Here is an 18,696-nt window from a genome sequence, read left to right on the forward strand (position 1 = left end):
CCGGGAAAGCCACAGAGTTTTCTGTCTCCATGTATCAGAGCTGCACTCGGGTCAAATCAGTGCAAACACTCCAGTATTTGGCTGAAGTAGATGCTGCAGAGATTTTAAAAGGGAATCGGGCCAATTCTCACTATCTTTTACTGAGAGCTTTATCCTGATAGGATCTAACTAATCTAGTGAGAGTCCAGAGAACGAACTCCCAGTCAGCCGCTGACCTTCCGAAGCTGTTTGTATCAAAACCATATCAGAGATTCTCTCCGAGATTTTACTTCTCTGAAAGTTTGTTTTGTCTCACGTGTGTGTGTGTGTGTGTGTGTGTGTGTGTGTGTGTGTGTGTTTCTCAATACCAATCAGACAAGAGACAGACATCAACATGGGTCTGATACAAAATAGACCTTTTAGTCAACCTGCATGAACCCTACGTGAGAAAATCCATTTTCAAAACAGGAGTCCCAGTCTGAAAAGGAGCCCTGGGGAGAGTCTGACCTGATTTGAAATGTGCCTCATGAAAACTGACCCAAACAGACGGAGATCACCGCCGACAGGGACGTGTGATTACAATTAATGAGCAGGGTCGGTTAGAAAGAGACACATGATGTTTCATAATCTCCGTCTCAACGAAGATTAAGTTGCATAATCTGAGCCGACAACACGAATGTCAAGGTTCATGGTTCAGAACTTCACAAATCACGACATCACCCTTTCATTACTTTGAAAGTGTTTAAAGTGTTTGAGCGAGCCGACAGGAAGCAGACTGAAGGCCGTCCTCTCTGACACCTTGTCCTCCGCGTCTTCTTGTCTCTCCTCGTCTCCTTTCTCATGTTTCTCCTCCTCTGATGACATGAACACGCAGAAGTGTGTTTTTAGCAACAGCCCACCGTGAGGTTAAAACACAAGTTCATCGCTAAAAGTTGTTTCCTCTCTGGGACTGGGGCCGTAAGATTTTAACAAATACCATATCTAATTCCTGTTTCAGTCGCTGGATGCAATCAATGTCAGATAATGTGATGATTCAGAATATAATGAAACTGCCCTTGAAGTCGGCAGAAAAAAGAAATCATCAGTTTAGCACGTCTCCACTCTCATATTGCAATAATTTAAAAAAAGAGACGACCCTGATTCAATAATTATATTTGCTCAAAGAACGGATTGTAAGAAAGAACTTCAGCTTCAGTAACCAGCAGAGTGAGGTTACCTGCGAGCCCGGGGACCAGGGCGTGTGAGGAGAACAGGCATTATGACAGCGAGAATGTTAGTTATTGTATTTTTAGCGACTTAACTTCCTCCCTCTTGCGACCTAAACCTTCAAATGTGATAAGTCCAGGAAGTCGCAGCCATTCATCTTGAGTTGTCATCTCACTTGAAGCAGCGAAAACACTGCAGGAGAAATGGATCAAATATCACAGCGATAAGTCGATAAGAGATATATTACATTTTTAATGTTTGCTCTACCTGTCGAAAAAATGTGTCAGCTCAAAGGTATTTCCACAGATTCATTTTTCAGAACAACCTCGCAGCTTCTGTCGAAGGGATGATATTATACCTTCTAGACAATTCATTCTCCTGCTCTGAATGAACTTAATTGTCTAGTTTGATCTTAAACCTTTGTCTCCGTCTCAGTTTGTCTCTCTCTCACTCTGGTTTCCTCCCTCCCGTCATTATCAATGAATTGCTTGGTGAGGCTCGTTGACACCTGAGGGCCACGTCCCAACAAGCGGAGCGGTATTCCACTCGTATCAATTTCCTGTCAGAGGCACATATAGTTTGAAAGGGAGGTTAATGGCTGAGACTGGGAGCAAGGGAGCGGCGCGGATCGATCCGAGTATTTACAGGCTCGGCCTGTCGCTCGCAGGGAGACAGTTAGACACAGTTATACCAGGATCAGACTTCACACACTCTTACATTCTCTGAATGATTTCTGCTGTTTGGCTTCGACGTGAACTCTTGAGTCTTTAAGGAGAAGAACCGAAGACATTTTCATGAATATGCCAGTGAATAATTTATGGATCTTAAAGAAAGTCCTTTGTGTGCCAGCAGGATTACTACTGCACCGATTTAACCATAAAGGTTGGAAGAGGTTATGACTTGGCGTAGGTTTGCTCTCTCCGAACTGTTCACGTCCATGTGAGGTAACCAGTGACAGTGTAGAACCCCTAAATTTGAGATAATATAGAAATGTCATTTTTCCAAACGTCCAGGTGAAGCCACCACGCATTTCAGGGCCAAATTGTGGAAAGTGCCTCGACTGGTTGATTAAATTACCTGAATCAGACTGATTGTGTTTATTGCCGACGACCAGAATGAAGTATAAAGTAAATCTGGCTACAACAAAGGTAGAGTGGCAGAGAAGATTCTGAGGTCAGTCCGGGCCTTATCTCCCTTTTGTTCTTGTGTCCAAATACTTTAGTCACTGTAGTTTAAAGAAGAACTGCGTTATACATCCAAGGTGAGCTTAGGTTACATGTAAGAGATCCTCACAGTCAGGTGCAAGTTTATATTTCATTCCAACTGTTGGAAGCAATACAGTTAAAATAAAATTGCTTTCCTTCAGGACGAGGCTGCAAAACCTGAATATAATCATTCTTTTATTACGTTCAGGGTCTTTGTTTAGCAACACACACACACACACACAAAGAGCTGCTGCTTATTAAAGCAGTTTGCCCTGTGCCCCGCGAGGAGTCGGCTGAGGTTGTGTTGTTAATACGAGGTGCTGCAGACAGACGTGTGGCGTTAACGGGTCACGTATAAACAAACACTCACAACAAACCGTCACGGCGCTGAAATTAATGACCACATCTGCACCAGAAGGGCAGAGGGAATAAAAGACTTTAAAAGCCGAGCAATGAACCCTCCTCCTGACCTCCACCTCAACGACCAAACAGGTCTCCACCAGGATTCACACCAAGAAGATTACAAACTTATCTGCTTTTAACACCCGAGATTATCTTCTCTGGTTTGTATCATTGTGAATCTCTGCAGCACTTTGAAGGCGTCACCTTGGACTCTTACACAGTGCATATCTCCGCCAAGGCCCAACAGACACTTAAATACAGTCAAGCTGCACCAAATCCAACATTTCTTGCATCAATATCAATGAGTTATTCTTGGAGAAATCAACAAAAATGGTAAAAAAAAGCTGTATCCAGCCCTGATCTAAAATGTAATGGGTCCCTCTCTGTCTCAAGCCGCATCCTTCCCCATGTTTTGTGGTCATCTGTGCGTTAGTTGTGCGTTATCCTTCTAATTGACGCTCGTACTCCACTGGTCAAAAAAAACAAAACACTTATCACCAGCTAACATCTGGCTTTTGTCTTCAATGGGATTGGATACAATCGACTTTCCCTGCTGGGTGAAATGACTTTTCCACAGGCCCAAGTTTCAGTCAGCTGTGGTTCCCATCAGCCGTGACCCTGAAACTTGACACCCGGGTGAACAGGCTAACTCGACGAGACAGCGAGGTGAGAGAGCGCCTCGTTGTGTTTGTGACGTTTTTCTTCCACTTTCCTCGCCACTCACACAAACAAGCGCAGACATTTGGAGGCAGCGGGGACTCGAGCAAAGCCGCGTTCATGTTCTTACCAGATCTCTGCTGTGCAGCCACATCTGGATGTGGTGACGGTCTGCTCTGATGTCGCCGCTCTGAGCAGCAGCTTGGTCCATAATCCGGAACATGTGGCGCTCCTGAAGTGATCCTGAATCGCAGCACAGTGGAGAGCCGGGCCTCGGCCACATCGGCCGCCCGGTTCTTCCCTTTTACTCTGTAGCTTCCTTCGTGCTTCTTCACACGCTGACTGACAAAAGAAAGAAAGTTGAAAAATGTAACACGCTCGCACGCTGAATTTAAAACAGAGGTGAAAGTCGGCATCAGCCTCAAAGAGAAGAGCTCCCGCTGAGGAAAAGAGGAACTGAAGGGAGTAGATAAGAGACGCCTTTGATTGATTTGTAGCTTTTGTTCAGTCCAATTTAAACCTATGTAGTGTTTGATGTGTCATATTACGACTTGAGATAAGACACATCGGAGCCCCCCCATCATTCACGCTGTCTTGTTAGGAACAAACGCAGCTTGTCGAGGAGTGTTTCACTCACTCGTAATGCCTCTGTTTTACTTCCTGCGTCCATATGTGTTGTTGTGCTTTTATTTGGTTTGTTTTTCACTGTTGGGGCGAAACCCCCGCTGCTTCCAGTGATGAGACGTTATCAACCATGAGGCAACAAACCCAGAACAAGAATCAAGTCAGTACAGTTCGCTTCAAATCAATTTACCAGATGGGTGTAACTTCTTATTGTCAATTCTCTTCTTTTAAAAATCCAGTTGCACCACGTTGTTCTCCTGCTGCCTGGTTCCCTCTCTTCCTCGTCTGCAGCTTCACACTCGTGTCTCTCAGACGCTCACGCTCCAGGGAGCCGTCGGGGTCAGACGGACGGTGATGTGGCAAATGGCTGAATGAATTATTGATCTGAACACTTTGATACAGAGGAGAGTGAAGGCACCCAAACATGTCTGAGCGCAACCTGCAGCCTCGTCGTCCGCTCTGCTTTCAGTCTCACATTTATCTGCCCGGTGATTCACTGATGACAATATGATATAAATTTTTCATCAAGCTGGTTTTATGTCTGTCAGCACCGGGGGTTACTTTCAGCAGTAATCACAGGGTTGGGTATCGTTTTGCTTTTTCGCCGAAATCGCTGCTGAATCAATATTTGCCAGAACTGATGCTTTGTTCTTTAAAAAAATAAAGCACAAAATGACAGTTAACAAAAAGAGCGTCGTTTTTATAGTTCAGGCAAATTGGAAATGGAAATTTGACAAATTAACCGTCACTACATAGTTTTCAACTTGATATTCCGACAGCTGTGTTTTTCAACAAACACTGCATGTTGATGAGTAGTTTCCCAGAATGTTTATGCACACATGCCAGTGAACGCACCGCGGCTGAGCTTTATACATACATGTGGAGAGGGTAAACGTGGTATTACGCTGAGATGAAGAGAGAACGCTCCCCCATCCTGCTCCCTGTAATCAGAATCGTGCTGCGGCTGCTTCGCTGTGTGGTTTGCGGCTGCAGCAAAGAAGAGAAGTGAGTGAAATATTTTTCATTTCCCATCAGCCTCAGCAGTATTTTGTTTGTCGTTATTGTGCTAAGGTATTTATGTGTTAGCATGGCTGTAAACTCTTAGTCAATGTATCGCTGACCTTTAGCTGACTGTGTTGCGTTCAGGAGTTAATGGATGTTAAAGGATGTTCCAGTTCTTCTTGGTCTGGAGTTTGTCTTTTGTTTGATTCGTCTTTTGAGTGTCCCAGAAGTCCCATTGAGAGCAGTGATAAATTCTGCCCGCCTGCATGTTGGAGCTTTATTTCTCAACAAAGACGTTGGTGACAATGAGTCTATAAAATGCGTTTGAATGGTCAATCGAAGAGAAGCACTTATCTCTGAGCGGAGGGGGGGAGGGGGTGCACTTTCTGGAATTTAAACTTCAGCACAAACTTCACACATCACTCCCATTGCTGAGCTCCGCTCTCCTTTCAGACGGTCTGCATTCTCCTCTGTCCTCATTTGACCAGTTGTCCGTCTTCCATCCAGACACACTAATAGCAGAGTCCATGATTGTGTGATGGAGACGCTTCAGTCAGGTACAAGGATGCTCTGGCGTAATTGAATCTCATTCTGGGAGAGACGTGGGTCTTTAAAGTTAGTCTGCAGGGTCACGACAGGATAAGAGGTTAATTATTTTCAAGGCGAGGAAACTACTTCACATTTAAACACAATATTGCTTAGAAACATCATTGGAGGTCTGCGGTGATGAAGTGAACCAGGCTGTGGTGGGTTTTTTTTAAGTGGATCTTAATCTTGAATGAATCACTCAGCTCTTAAAAGTGAAGCCAAAACATCTCGATTGCCCCCTTGTGGCTGGCTGCAGTATAGGCCGTCTCCTCCATGTTAGTGGAGCCAAACCAATAAGTCAAAGTACACATGACACGTATTTTTCCCAAATATGGTTTCTGTCATTTTCAGAAGTTCTTATGACACTGATGTACGTTTCCATGTTTCTGATATGGAGATATTTTGGCCGCTAACAGGATGTTCACCTAAAAAAGACATTTTTTATTTTTTGGAGTGCAAATGAAAGGCTTTACATTAGTACCCAGAAGAGATTGTCGAGCTTCTCCTTGACCTTTTTATTCATACTGGAACAATTATACGAAATGCAGGTGATTCCTGTTAATTATTCCTTTTCCGAGTCTGTGCAGCACTTTAAACACTTCACAAAGAAATACTGAAGAAACCACAATGATTTGTGAACCTGCAGTTTCTCAGAGTGTGTGTGTGCCGCAGTAATCGCTCTTCTATCGAACAGTCGGGGCAGGTCGCCTCACCCCAACTCGAGTTTCCACCTTATTTACAAAAATGTAATTAGTTTTGGAGTCGGTGGAGATTATGTGGAATTATTCATTGCAGGGTTTAGGGTTGGAGAGATGGAGCCGTGGACTCGTGATGGAGAGTTGTAGCTCCGCACAAATCAGAGGCTTGTCTCAAAGTGTCATTAGCGTTGGTTTCACTTGACAGTTTTGTTGTCGTGTAGCGTAAATGACGTCGCTGCCAATAAACCAATACTGGACGGAAGAACAGGGACGCACTTTGTGAGGAAGTTACTTCGGGTAGAGGAGGAAGAGGAGGAAGAGGAGGACAGGTGGGTTTTGTTAATGAGGCTTCTGTCCTCCTCTGAGACTGAGGGTCAGAGCAGGGGGCTCAGCCTGTCGCTGCAAGACAGATGCTGAGTGATGGTTTTGGGGATGGAATTTAAAGTTTGCTCTGTTTACGTTTATTTGGGAGCTGTTTAAGAAGAGGAGGGAAGGTCGGCTGGGACACAGGAGGAAGACAGGAGGGCTTTCATAGATGAAGCATCGGCCGTCTGCAGAGTTCAGAGTGAACTAATCTGAGAGCACTGAGGATAATACAACTAATTTAAACTGTGTAACTGTAAATAATTCGATTCAGTTTAAAGTTTTATCAAATTTACTGAGTAGGATTGTTGCTTTTTCTTAAAATTTGTGTTTCAGCGATTAAAGAAAAAACACTATGTATGTTATTAAACTGGTAATATGTGTAGTTAAGTAGTATAATTACTTTATTTCAAAAATTTGAATAATCAAGTTCTCATTTACACCCAGAATTATTTAAATGTTCTTTTATTTTGCAGCAGAGAATAATCTGCTGTGTTCACTCTTCATGTTGTTCTCTGCTGACATCACTTAAACACACACACTGAACTGTAATCACTCTGTAGCATTAACTTGAATTCTTCCTTTCGTGGTAGATTTTCCAATTCCGTTCATGTTGCAGAGGATTGCATTATCATTTCAGCTGCAGTGTGGCCGCCCACGGTGCATGAGTGGGAGAGAGAGAGTGCTCTGCTTTAGTTGTGTTGATGGCTTTTTATTTTGAGCCCAGTAAACGTCTCTTTTTACGGCTCCGTCTCTCATCTCTCCGTCCGTGGGGTCGGGAAGTGACTGATGACATGAGGAGAGCTTATTTAAATTTGACTACGAATCACCAGCAGGTTTGGAGGGTGACACGGGGCGGTGACACGATGAAGTACACACTGAGAATAGCCTCCGCGATTGAGCTGGACTAACGCTGTCAAGCTCCAAAGAAAGAAAGAAATCCTTAATTTAGTGTTAATGAACAATAATTATCACAGATGGAGGCTTGTTTGTAATTAACACACAAACAAACAGTAATCTGCCATCAGAGCTTCCTGAATCTTATCGTACGTCTTTAAACTCCAGCGCAGAGGTTTTCAGACTGTGGGTCGGACGGTGCAGGAGAATCAAACACACGGTGTGAGGTGACTAGGGCAGGAGCACGGCGGTGTTATAAAAACAACAGGAAGTTGTGGGACTGTGACGCGCAGCTCATTGAGGCAGTTAAAGTTCTTTACTTCTGCTCCGAGTCACGACCTCTGCAACACACAGACAGAATACACATGTTTTTATAGAGTCAGTGAGAGTGGCACTTCCTTTCAAACAGGAAGTGCTAGCGGATCTTCAGACAAGGATTCTGGAAAATGTCGTTGACACGTGAAGAACGCAGCACGAGATTGTCCAGGTCAGACATGTTCCGAGGTAGTTGAGCCAATGTGACCAACCCGAACCCAAATATCAAAACGTTTGCCCCAAACCTACGGGAACATTTCCAGAACAGTCAGGTGAGGTGCAGCATCTTCTTCTAGTTTCATGTCCGTCACGTGTTCATCATGAAAAGAGATGATCCTCTGTATTTCAACATCTGACAATATGGAAAAACACTTTAGAGAATCATGTCATATAAGCAAAGTTTAGAAAATCCTGGAAAGCACAAGACAAGAGCTGAGCTGTGACTTCAGCATCGCTCATGTTGTAGTTTCTTTTCGGATTTCACCTCTGGTTTATTTGTGGAGTCTCTCATTGTCTCCAGGACAAACCGACCTCCAGTCCCCGTGGGTACTCTGGCATTTGCACAACACAGCACTTTATTCGACAACCTTTGAAAAAACCCAGAATCTGCATTCGTTTAGAGCTCAGAGAGGAAAAGAACTGGTCCTGAAGAGTGATTATAAATCTGTGTGTAAATGAAGCAGACTCAGACACCTGCAGCAGGTTTCACCTCAACTGCAGCAAGTGAAGGGAAAACCTGTAAAACCTTAAATGTCAGGTGTGTTGCACAAACATCTTCCCTCCTCCAGGCTTCCTGCTTCACAGCGTCCAGCCACCACCTCTCCACCAGGAGGTCGAGTGGGAAGAATGTCAACAAGATCAATAAGAATGTTTTTATCATCCGTGTCATGTGACTCCGTCGATCATGAGATCCCTGGACGACCGTGTTCTCTCGTTACACGTGTGTGGCCTTGGGGGAGCGTTGCGGGCGTAAAGCATGTAAATGAAGCGTGTGTTCTTTAATCACAGTTATGAACAAGAGCGAAGGGAAATATCTCTCAAGGATTTTTTTAAAATAATATTTAATATAAGCTTTAAGTTATGAGTCACATAATAGAAAAGAAAATGTGTTTCACTTTACAGATGCTGCAGCAGCACGACCAGGACTGATCCTGCAGTGCACACATTTCCATTATAAATATCCTGTTTACAACATAATCTCATAGGCACTCAAACACAGAACTGTGTGGCTCCAGTACCTGCAGCTGCACACACACACACACACACACACACACACACACACACAGACTAACTGATCCCTCTTCTATAATTGCATTTATTCGAATCTCGATGTGGTTTCACTTCTCCGCTGTAGAAATTGATCTGCAGTTTGATGACTGTTACGAGCAGATTCCGTGAGCTTGTTGCTGCAACGTTATTTATATCTTGTTCTCTTTTCTTCTCTAATCTCTGTTTTCCTTTAAGCGACTCTAAAAAAAAAAAAGATGCCTGGATCGTGGTGATTCATGATATTGAATCTGCTCTTGATAAAATATTTTCCTACATCTGTGGATGACACGACAGCTTCCCAAACCATCTTGATCGCCCCCTACGTGCTGGCTGCAGTATAGATCATAAATCCTGCCTCCTCCATGTCAGCAGATGGGACGTGAACCAAATTACTGCTCAAAAACCCATTTCCAGCCCCCAACATCTGGCTTTTGTCTGCAATTAGAATAGAAAACAATCTGCATTTACTCCCGAGTCAACACACTCTGCAGTAGACTCAGGTTTTTATCAGCTTTGGCTCCGAGGTAGAGTCAAGTTTTTAAGATGAGTGAAATACTTGGGTTTTATGTCAATGTCCTGAATGTCCATCTGATTTCAAACGTCGATGTTTTCTTTTCTCTTTCCGTCAAACCTCTCAGCTCCGTGTACTCTTTCACATAAACTCACATTACACACAGATCAATGATTTGCTCCTTTGAAACGTAAAATGATCTGAAATCTGATTCCTCTATGTCTCATTAAATGCCTTCCGAGAAACCTTTCTCTCCAAGAGGTAAGAACTTCTGTCCTTCCTGGATTGACGACCACCCGAGTTCTCTTTCCTGTTCCGCTGTTTCCGAACTTGCCTCATCCATCTCTGCTTCATTTTCTTGTTGTGATTCGTGTGCATGTGTCGCTGCAGTTTATGTTTTGCTTTATTTATTATTGCGTGATGTGCAGTGTTGCTTCTCTGCCATCTGGACCCTGCATGTTGTTTGCCGTCCTTGTGAAATCCCTTCGTCTCTGATGCAACATGAGTGTGTTTTTTGCAAAGCTGCAGGTTGGAAGCAGAGGTGCTACAGTTGATTCATGACAGCAGCTACGCTAACGCGGTCGCTTAAAGGATTACTCCTCCCAAAAAATGCAGAAACTCTTTCCCCCTTAAGGCTCAAAAGTTGTGTTGAAGAGTTTGTCTTGCAGACGTCAGCCTGAATTCACAGCTGTTGCATTGGATTCAAATTGAGACGTTAAGTGACAACAAAGAAAATGAATCCCTTCGGTGTAGTGCACCTCCCAGCTGTTGTTCCATATGTTTAGATGAAGTACTTCCTGCAGAGTTTCTGAGATTTAACAAATGACAAAACAGACGTAGGAAACTGTCTGCAGCAGCGACGGAGAGAAACTGTGGAACATGCTGCAGATTCCAGGGGAGTTTCTGCATCTCATCGTCGTCTGATTCTTGAAGAATCTGCAGCTTTGCAACCTCGGAAAAAACTTCTGTTAAATCCTGCTGTTTGTTAAAAACCTTTTCTCTCCCGTCTCTTGTCTTTTTCCTCTCCTCCAGTTGATCAAAGCATGTTTGAGAACTCCATTGCTCAGCAGCAGAGTCCCCAGATTTCCAGGCCAGGCCAGCTCTCGGCCCGACGCACCCCAGCATCGTCTAATCCCAACCTGGTGTCCAGCACCGCTGAGTCTCCGTCCTCCGGAGGCCAACAGAGGCTGAAGAACGCCATTAACCTGGGAAAGGCTGTCGGGGCAAAGGTCAGTGTGACACAGACGGAAATGAAAGGTCCTATATGAACATAGCTTCTTAGATAAGACTTTTATAGGAAACTCTTTTAACAGCAGACCTGGATTCAAGTGTCAGGATGTTGTTGCAACATTAGTTGAGCTGATAAATACAAAGTCAATGCACAATTTTCTTATTTTTCTTTCTCGCTGCACTCGTTCCAGTTCTTTTCTGGAGGAGAACAGGTGAATATTTGTTCACTGGCGTCTGCTCGTGCGACAACTTCATGTAAATCATCGTGTGGCCAAATTTGCACGAGTAACACGAGACAAAAAGTATTTTTCATTTGGTGTGAACTCATAATTCACCACATAACTCGCACATGTCCTCCTTCCTTCCTTTTCTTTATTTCCTTCCTTCCTTTCTTCCTTCCAGGTAAATGACTTGTTGAGGAGGAAGGAGTCTAGCCACCTCGGAGATATCGGGGTAACTGAGGTCAACAAAAACGTCGGTGCCGTGTGGAGTCGCATGGACCAACTCAACACAACTACAGCTAACAGGTGTGTGTGTCTGTGTGTTCGTTGAACCATATCCTCTCACCCCTTACACTTAATCTTAATTTTAACTACCTGAATCCAAGGTTATCATCTATTCTCTTTTAACCGTCTATGTTTTCCTTTAAGAAGAATATCTGACTCCTCTGAGGTTACATTTTCAATTTAGTGATAAAACCAGTGAAAGACATTATCTCATCGAGGGCAAAACTATTAAATGGCCTTTGTGGAAAGAAGTGTCAGGTGAAAAGAAGTTTAAATTAAACATTGGGTCTGAAAAACTGAATAATTGAATATTTTTCTGTCACATGGTTTTAAATCAGTGATGACACATCAGAGGAGCCTCTGAGGCGTCTGAAACTGAATAACACTCAACTTTTCCTTTTCTTAAACAGGGAAAATAGTAATGAATTTAAAAATGTTGTATTTATTCCACAGTTATTTACTGAGACTCGTATGTTTTCTGTTTGTTTTCTGTGCCTGAATCTGTGGATTTGTTCAGAAACATTGATCTGTTGTTTCTGAATCTCTTCTTTTCTCTTCCAGTCACATTTCCTCCTTCGACTCCTTCCCTCGGCTGGATCCACCACCGCCGTCGGGGAAGAAGCGCGTCCCTCGAGCACTGAAGACAACCCAGGACATGATGATCTCCTCTGACCCCGTGGTTTCCTCTCCAGATGCTGGAGACACTTCTTCATTCCTCCCATCCCCCGGAAAGACGCCGCTCATCGCCCAGGAGGAGCCGGGGCTCAGCGAGGACGAGCAGCAGGGCGAGAAGGAGGGAGACGGGTCGACGGATGTGTCCTCGCCTCTGGGTGATGCAGAGAAGAAAGAAGTGGCTCGGTCAGAGTCGACAGGGAGCAACAGCAAGGTGGATGGAGTGATAGATGGAGGAGAAGATGAGATAGAAGGCAGGAGAGCTGACAGAGATGTGGAGGAGCCTCAGCTCCAGCTCTCTGTGCCAGACCTCATCCACAAAGATCCCCCGCCCTGCGACATCTGGCAGAAGGCGCCAGGGCCGGACATCCGGCTCGCCTCCACCCCCCGCTCAGGTAAAACCGCCTGCCGCATCAGCCTGGGCGAGGAGGTGCTGCTGGGGAACGGCGCCCCCTGTGGTAAAGGCACCGCAGTGAGCGCCGAAGACGCAGAGCCACATCCAGACCTGCTGTCGTTTGAGTGACGAGCAGAGACGGAGATCAGACACATTTTCAGTATGATTCAAAAAGTTTGGAACTTTTCTTCTCACAAGGTTGAAAACAACATAAATTCAAACGGACTGGATCAAACACTCACGGCCACTTTTTAAATGTATCGGGCTTTGCTTTAGGAAAAGGGAACACGTTCTTACAGGATCCAGGAAAACGGTCTGATGCTTTTTAATTTTTTCAGCAGCTTTTTACACGAGCGGATGAGTTTAAAGGTCGTGATGATGAAATCTGACCCTCGTGTCTGACGTCAGGTCAACGAAACGCTACGAGCTTCTTTTTAACGAATGAAAACACGGCTGAGCTGCAGGTTTCAGTAAATACTGAAAAAAAAAACATCCGAATATTACGAGAGTAAAGTCAGAAAATAGGCAATTTTTTCCAAGTTTGTTTGGTTTTTCTCCAGAATTGACTCCGTTTTTTTTAATAGTCCTGATAATTATGATCATGTGGAGCCGATGAGATTCAAGTATTGTCCCACATTCCTCATCTAAAAGCAGGCGACAGACCAATTCTCTGATATTCAGCATCTAACATGACAGGATCCTAAAAATATGACTTTACTCTCGTAATATTTCGTCCCTTTAAGTCGCCCGAATCCTTCCTCGTAAGTTTTAGTGCAGTGACGGCTCAGATATAAACAAAGAAAAACATGTCAACTGTAAAATAATATTATTTCCTCAGTGTTTTTATCATGTTTTTATCTTTTTACGTCGCGTTAACGACGTCTGCTTTAAAACAAGCGGATCATATATTGATGAATGTAATTAATGTGGTGAAATATCCCTTTAAATGAACAAGCTTCATAAATATATTGAAAATGAACCGAAGATGTAAAACAACAGTTCAACAGATTTTATATCTTTTCATCCTAATTCATTTTTCTTTTTTATCCATTTAAAGGGACATTTCATCACACGTTAGTCTTAAAATTCATTTCTAAACAGAAGCTGCTATGGAACCAGTTAGAAGATGAAGAGATGAGACCAGAGTTACTGTCGAAGGCAGCGGGAAAAGAAAACTGCAGAAGAAGAAGAAGGAGACGAGTGGGAGAAGCTGAACGATGGGGGATGTGTTTGAGGAGGCGAGGGTTCGGGGGGGAAGTTCTCTTTTAGAGTGTCAAGCAGCTGTTTCTGTCGGAGTGACGTCAGGTCTGGGCACGTTGACCTTTGACCCTCGGCTTTCGGAGCTGAGGCAGCACGAAACAGACGTGTGACACTGAGAGTGACGTTTAAATCAGACCTGTCATCAAGGTTGATCACTATACGTCAACTCACGAGCTAAATAAAACAAAAACTGTCTGAAGTGAAAGTGGATTTTTTTTTTTCCCACCCCCAAACCCCCGACAGAGCGTCAGGACGGGAAGGAGGCGCGCGGAGGGCGAGCTGGAGAAAAGTTGTTTTTGAGCGAAATGAGCGAGACGAGATAATTAGTCGTCATCAGAGAGGGAAGAAAGAGTTGTCGTTCATTCGAGCGGATCTTTAAGTGACAGACCAAAGGCACAAATTATCAGACACGTGGTTTTTTTTAAAGAGCTGTCAGAGCGTGAAGAAGCAATAATTCAAACAGAAGAGTCTTTGTTCCTCTTTATCCTCTTCACCAAAGTCAAAGCATCTGTCATGTTCTAATATTAGGTCACATCCTTGTTTTGAATCTCCGACGCTGATGGAAAACCACCTGCTCCTGAATCTCCAGTTGTTCTGCAGCGGCAGGATCCAGATGTTTCAGCACACTCAAAGTGGAAATCAGTTTTTTTTTGGTTTTTTTTACAACGCTGTTATCGGAGAATCTGCTCCGCGCGGGCGCACGTGTGGATCAAGTCTGACTTTAGAGACTCAGATCATGATCCCGGATCGGAAAATGACCAGTGGTGTCCTTGTAGGGATTTCCTGACCTCGGAAAAAAGCACGGAAAAAGACAAGAAATTCCCAGAAGGGCCCGAGACGGACACAGAGGCGGCTGCAGCTGCGGTCAGGTCGTGCCCGGCAGAATGAGAGGAATGTGGAGCCGGGCTCTCGAGAGAAAAGAAGCCTTGTCTCTCTCCGTCTCTTGTCTCACAAAGTGTTCTGAAAGATCCCCCCCCATTTATTTTAAAAGCTGTAAATAATAACCTGGAGATGAACCGGGACATCAGTCAGTTAAAACCAAATTACAAAAAAAAAACATTTTCCCAAGTTGTCTTTTCTAATATTTCATTAATATTTGTTAGTTTTACTGTAGAACTTGAACATTTAAATTCACTAGGTACAGATTTTAAATTGAACAACAATCCTAGACATCAGTCCCACGTGTCTCATCAGGATTCATTCATTATTCTCTTGAAAACATTCGTGCAGATCTGTGCAGATTTAAAAGGGTTCCTGTTCTCTTCTTCTGCTGAAAGACAAACAAACAAACCGGTGGAAGCAAAATAACAGAACCTCTTTGGTGGAGGTTAAAAAAAACCCAGAATCTTTGGGACATGGTTGTGAAACTATTTGTGGCCTGTGGATTCTTTCGGTGGTTTGAGCTGCAGACTGAACATGTGTCTGACATGTGTCTGCAGGGCGTCTCTCTAAAACTTAACCACGGTCGTGACAAAATAACGTGTAACTGGGAAAATGTTTTTAATTTGGACGAACTGATGTTTTTAAAGCAACACTATGTCTTTTTTTTTACCTTAAACCAATATTCAGCAGGAAACTTTTAAAATTTGAAGAAGAGAGTTTGGTGGATTTGTTACAGCAGCAGCGCTCCTGTTTCATGAAGCCGGGGATCATGGGTAATATCCAGCGACACTAAGCCAAAAAAGAATCAGTCCCCCTGTGTGGCTGCAGGGGGCGCGGTTGCTCAGTGAAAGTCACATAGTGTTGCTTTATAATCGGGGGAGAGAGAATTTTAGAAATGAACACGAATGTGCTGATGAAACCAAAATTAGAGATTTGGATTTTATTCTAATTTTATCCTGAGATCACAAAGTTCAACACTGGAAACAAAACTTCATAACTTCAGTCACAACCGTTAAAATAAGACTTTAATCTTTTCTATATTTATGACACTACGTAGGTTTTTTTTTTATTTGTCTTTTATTCTTATTCAACCTAATTAACACCGACCAGCCCGGAAAACCTGCTTTCAAATTGTCTGAGTGTTTCTCTATAAACATTCACTTCAAACTGAGTTTATATTTTTTATAAATCTAAGGAGCTGAGGTTTGATCAGTTATGATTGACAGCTGAATCCTGATTGATGCACAAATGAAAACATTTTACATTTCAGCTCATTTTGAGAAAACAGAGAATCAATCACACAAACAAACAAATCACGTGAAATCACCAAAATCGATTTTGAGAAGCTGATTCAGAAAATGTGTTTTCTGACCTTTGTGTTGAACTTTTGAACTTTTGAACCAGTCAGTTATGACCCAGGTGAAAAAGAGGTTTTAACACTGACGCGGATCAGAACAGCTGCTCGGTGAATTCAACCAGAAGCTGAACGGCTGCTCGCAGATTCAGTGCGACTTCAAAAAAGTATTTTCTTCTTTCGAAAACGTGAAAAGAAAGAAAGAAAAAGAAAGTTCGGAGCAGCTCTAGCTTTTTTATTCTGCTTCACAAAAACCACTTCACTAGAATCTTTTCTATTTTCCAATGAAGGAATCAAGCATTGTACATTTTACAGAAATATATCGTGGTTCTTTTTGTTACGTCACCTTTGAATATGCAAACCGTTTCTTGCTCTAACAAATGAAGGAAAGTGATTTATTTTGATATTTTAATATTCAAAGATAGAATATTAGTGGTGTGAAACTGTAGCAGCCTCAGAATCTGATGAAATCTTGCTTTCTGTTTTTTATCTTGTTTTGTTTTTGTCTCTGTCAAAGCCAGTCGACGTAATGTCTCTAATTATGATGAATGAAGGAAGCTGAACGCTGCACAAACGGGGAAAAAAAAAAAAAACCTGGGGACTTTTTTTATTATTGTGGATTTTTATCTTTTCTCTGCTGCAAATTAAGTGAATTTTCTGATTTTTTTTTTTTTTTTTACATGTATCGAACATATGCTTCAAAAATCAAAATGAATCGCTGATTTTGACTTTTATTTTCTTAATGTATCTGTTTTTTAAAAGTGGGGATGGAATCACTTCTGTAATCCTTAAAAACAAAAACTGGAAATAGACTAATCGTGAGCTTCTTGATTTGTCTCGTGTGTCTTTTTAAAGATTGACGTGTCTTTTTGTTCCGTCTCTCTCTGGGGGAGAAAAAGCCCCTCTTCGTTTATTCTGGTCATATCCCGTGTTTAACGTCTCCCTCTTAGCAACGCCAGTAAACTTCCTGTTTCGATGTCAGTTTTTCTTCTTTTAAATCGGCGTCTCTCTCTCCAGCACAGTCGGGCTCTTGTGTGTCCTGCCTCTGGTAGATTGTCTGTTTTTACACATAGGGACGGCGGTGGCAGGAATTCAGCAGCCGGAGCTCCTCTCTGATGCTTAATTCATGTGTGTTTGTCCTAATTCTGGTAAATCCTGGTCTTCCTCTCGGCGTCTCCGTGCGTCCCCGGCCGTGTGTTTTCACCAGATGAGGGAAAGGCCTTCAGGAATCCGACCGGGGGAAGAATCTGAGAGCGGAGAGGACGACAGCGGGACGAGATTATTTACCCAACTTCTCTATCCGTGGTGTAAACAGACACACGGGTCTTGTCACTGTTTAATAATTCAAACGTGATGCATTTATTCATCGTCTACAAACGAATCCAGGCCTCCATGCATAATGGATCGTGTTGGCCGCTTGTTCAGCCCGACGCAAACAAACAAATGACTTTATTGCATCTTAACATCTGTGGAAAGAAGTTTTCTGCAGAATGTGAAACTTAGTTACAGTTGCTGCTCATTTGTCTTCGAAAGTTCTAAATCCAGCAGCAGAGGAGACGCTCTGACTTTTTGTCCAAGGTATAAGATACACTGGATGTTTCCCATAATGCAACTGGGCTTTGAAACCAAATGTTTAAATTTTAACAGGATATTTAAAGAATTATGTAAATCAACGTGTAAATAAAGATGGACGACATTACGGCTCTCACAAGTGAAGCCAAATCATCTGGATGGCCCCCTGGTGGCAGGCTGCAGCATAGCTCATAGACCCCCCCCCCCCCGCCTCCTCCATGTTAGCAGACATGTTCTATTGTTGGCGGAGGCAGCAGCTTCCTGTCACCCGTCCTCGTGTTCTCCCAGACGGACGGAAAATTTACAATACTTATTTTACTCTTTCTCAATTAGCAAGCTAACGTTAGCAGCAGTTCTCTTATGTATCAGTTAACGTTCAGTAAGTGTAAATATCCAGTAAAAAGTCAATTTAACTAGTTTTACCTCGGCATAAGTTTATTTGAGATATGTTCAAATATTTGAAATATTTTTGGGAAACGTGAAACAGCATTTTTATCCACCATAAAAAATATTTTACACTTTTTCAGTCTAAATTTCTGTTAATAATCTAGTGTTAGAGTCTTGTTCATCTGGTTGCAACAGGAAAACAAATGGTTAGAAGTAAAGTCAGCATCAGTTCTGTGAGTTTAAGTATGAAGAAGTGAATCTGATGATGTGAAGTCATCTGAACGTGACCTCAGGCCGTCGTGACGGGAGTTTTATGAGAGTCTGATGACTGACGGCTCCGGACTCAGCTGCTGCTTCTCACGTCTGACATTTCACTTTCTTCTTCTTTCTTCTTTCCGTCCAAACTTTTCCTCAAACTTCATCTTCTCTCGAAAGAGGAAAACATTCAAACTGTGTCCCTGTTATTGTTGAGTTTGAAGCCAGAAAAGAGTCATTAAGACTCATACACATGTTGCAGATTAATGAACTATTATGTGGCGGTGATTTGGACTCCTCACACGCCTCGGCACGGTTCGTCTTCTTCTCTCAGGAGAACCCGCGGCTCTGCCTGAGCATTAGTCACTGCCAGCTGGAAGGATGGAGCTCTAATCAGGTTTATTGATCAACACGGGGGAAAGATTACGACTCTGTTTGTGTGTGAGAGGCAGAGAAAGACGACCTGAG

The 18,696-nt window shown here is 43.1% G+C and overlaps 1 protein-coding gene across 1 annotated transcript; it reads left to right on the forward strand.

Moving 5' to 3' along the window:
* Positions 1-5,467: 5,467 nt before the first annotated feature.
* Positions 5,468-16,841, forward strand: LOC109639192 (uncharacterized protein C1orf226). Its single transcript, XM_020102530.2, has 5 exons — positions 5,468-9,977; positions 10,749-10,945; positions 11,138-11,158; positions 11,349-11,473; positions 12,014-16,841. The coding sequence occupies exons 1-5, from the start codon at positions 9,947-9,949 to the stop codon at positions 12,645-12,647; spliced, it is 1,008 nt and encodes a 335-aa protein (XP_019958089.2). The 5' UTR covers positions 5,468-9,946; the 3' UTR covers positions 12,648-16,841.
* Positions 16,842-18,696: the final 1,855 nt, after the last annotated feature.

The sequence above is a fragment of the Paralichthys olivaceus genome, chromosome 3 (genome assembly GCF_024713975.1).
Source record: "Paralichthys olivaceus isolate ysfri-2021 chromosome 3, ASM2471397v2, whole genome shotgun sequence".
In the NCBI taxonomy this organism is placed as follows: domain Eukaryota; kingdom Metazoa; phylum Chordata; class Actinopteri; order Pleuronectiformes; family Paralichthyidae; genus Paralichthys; species Paralichthys olivaceus.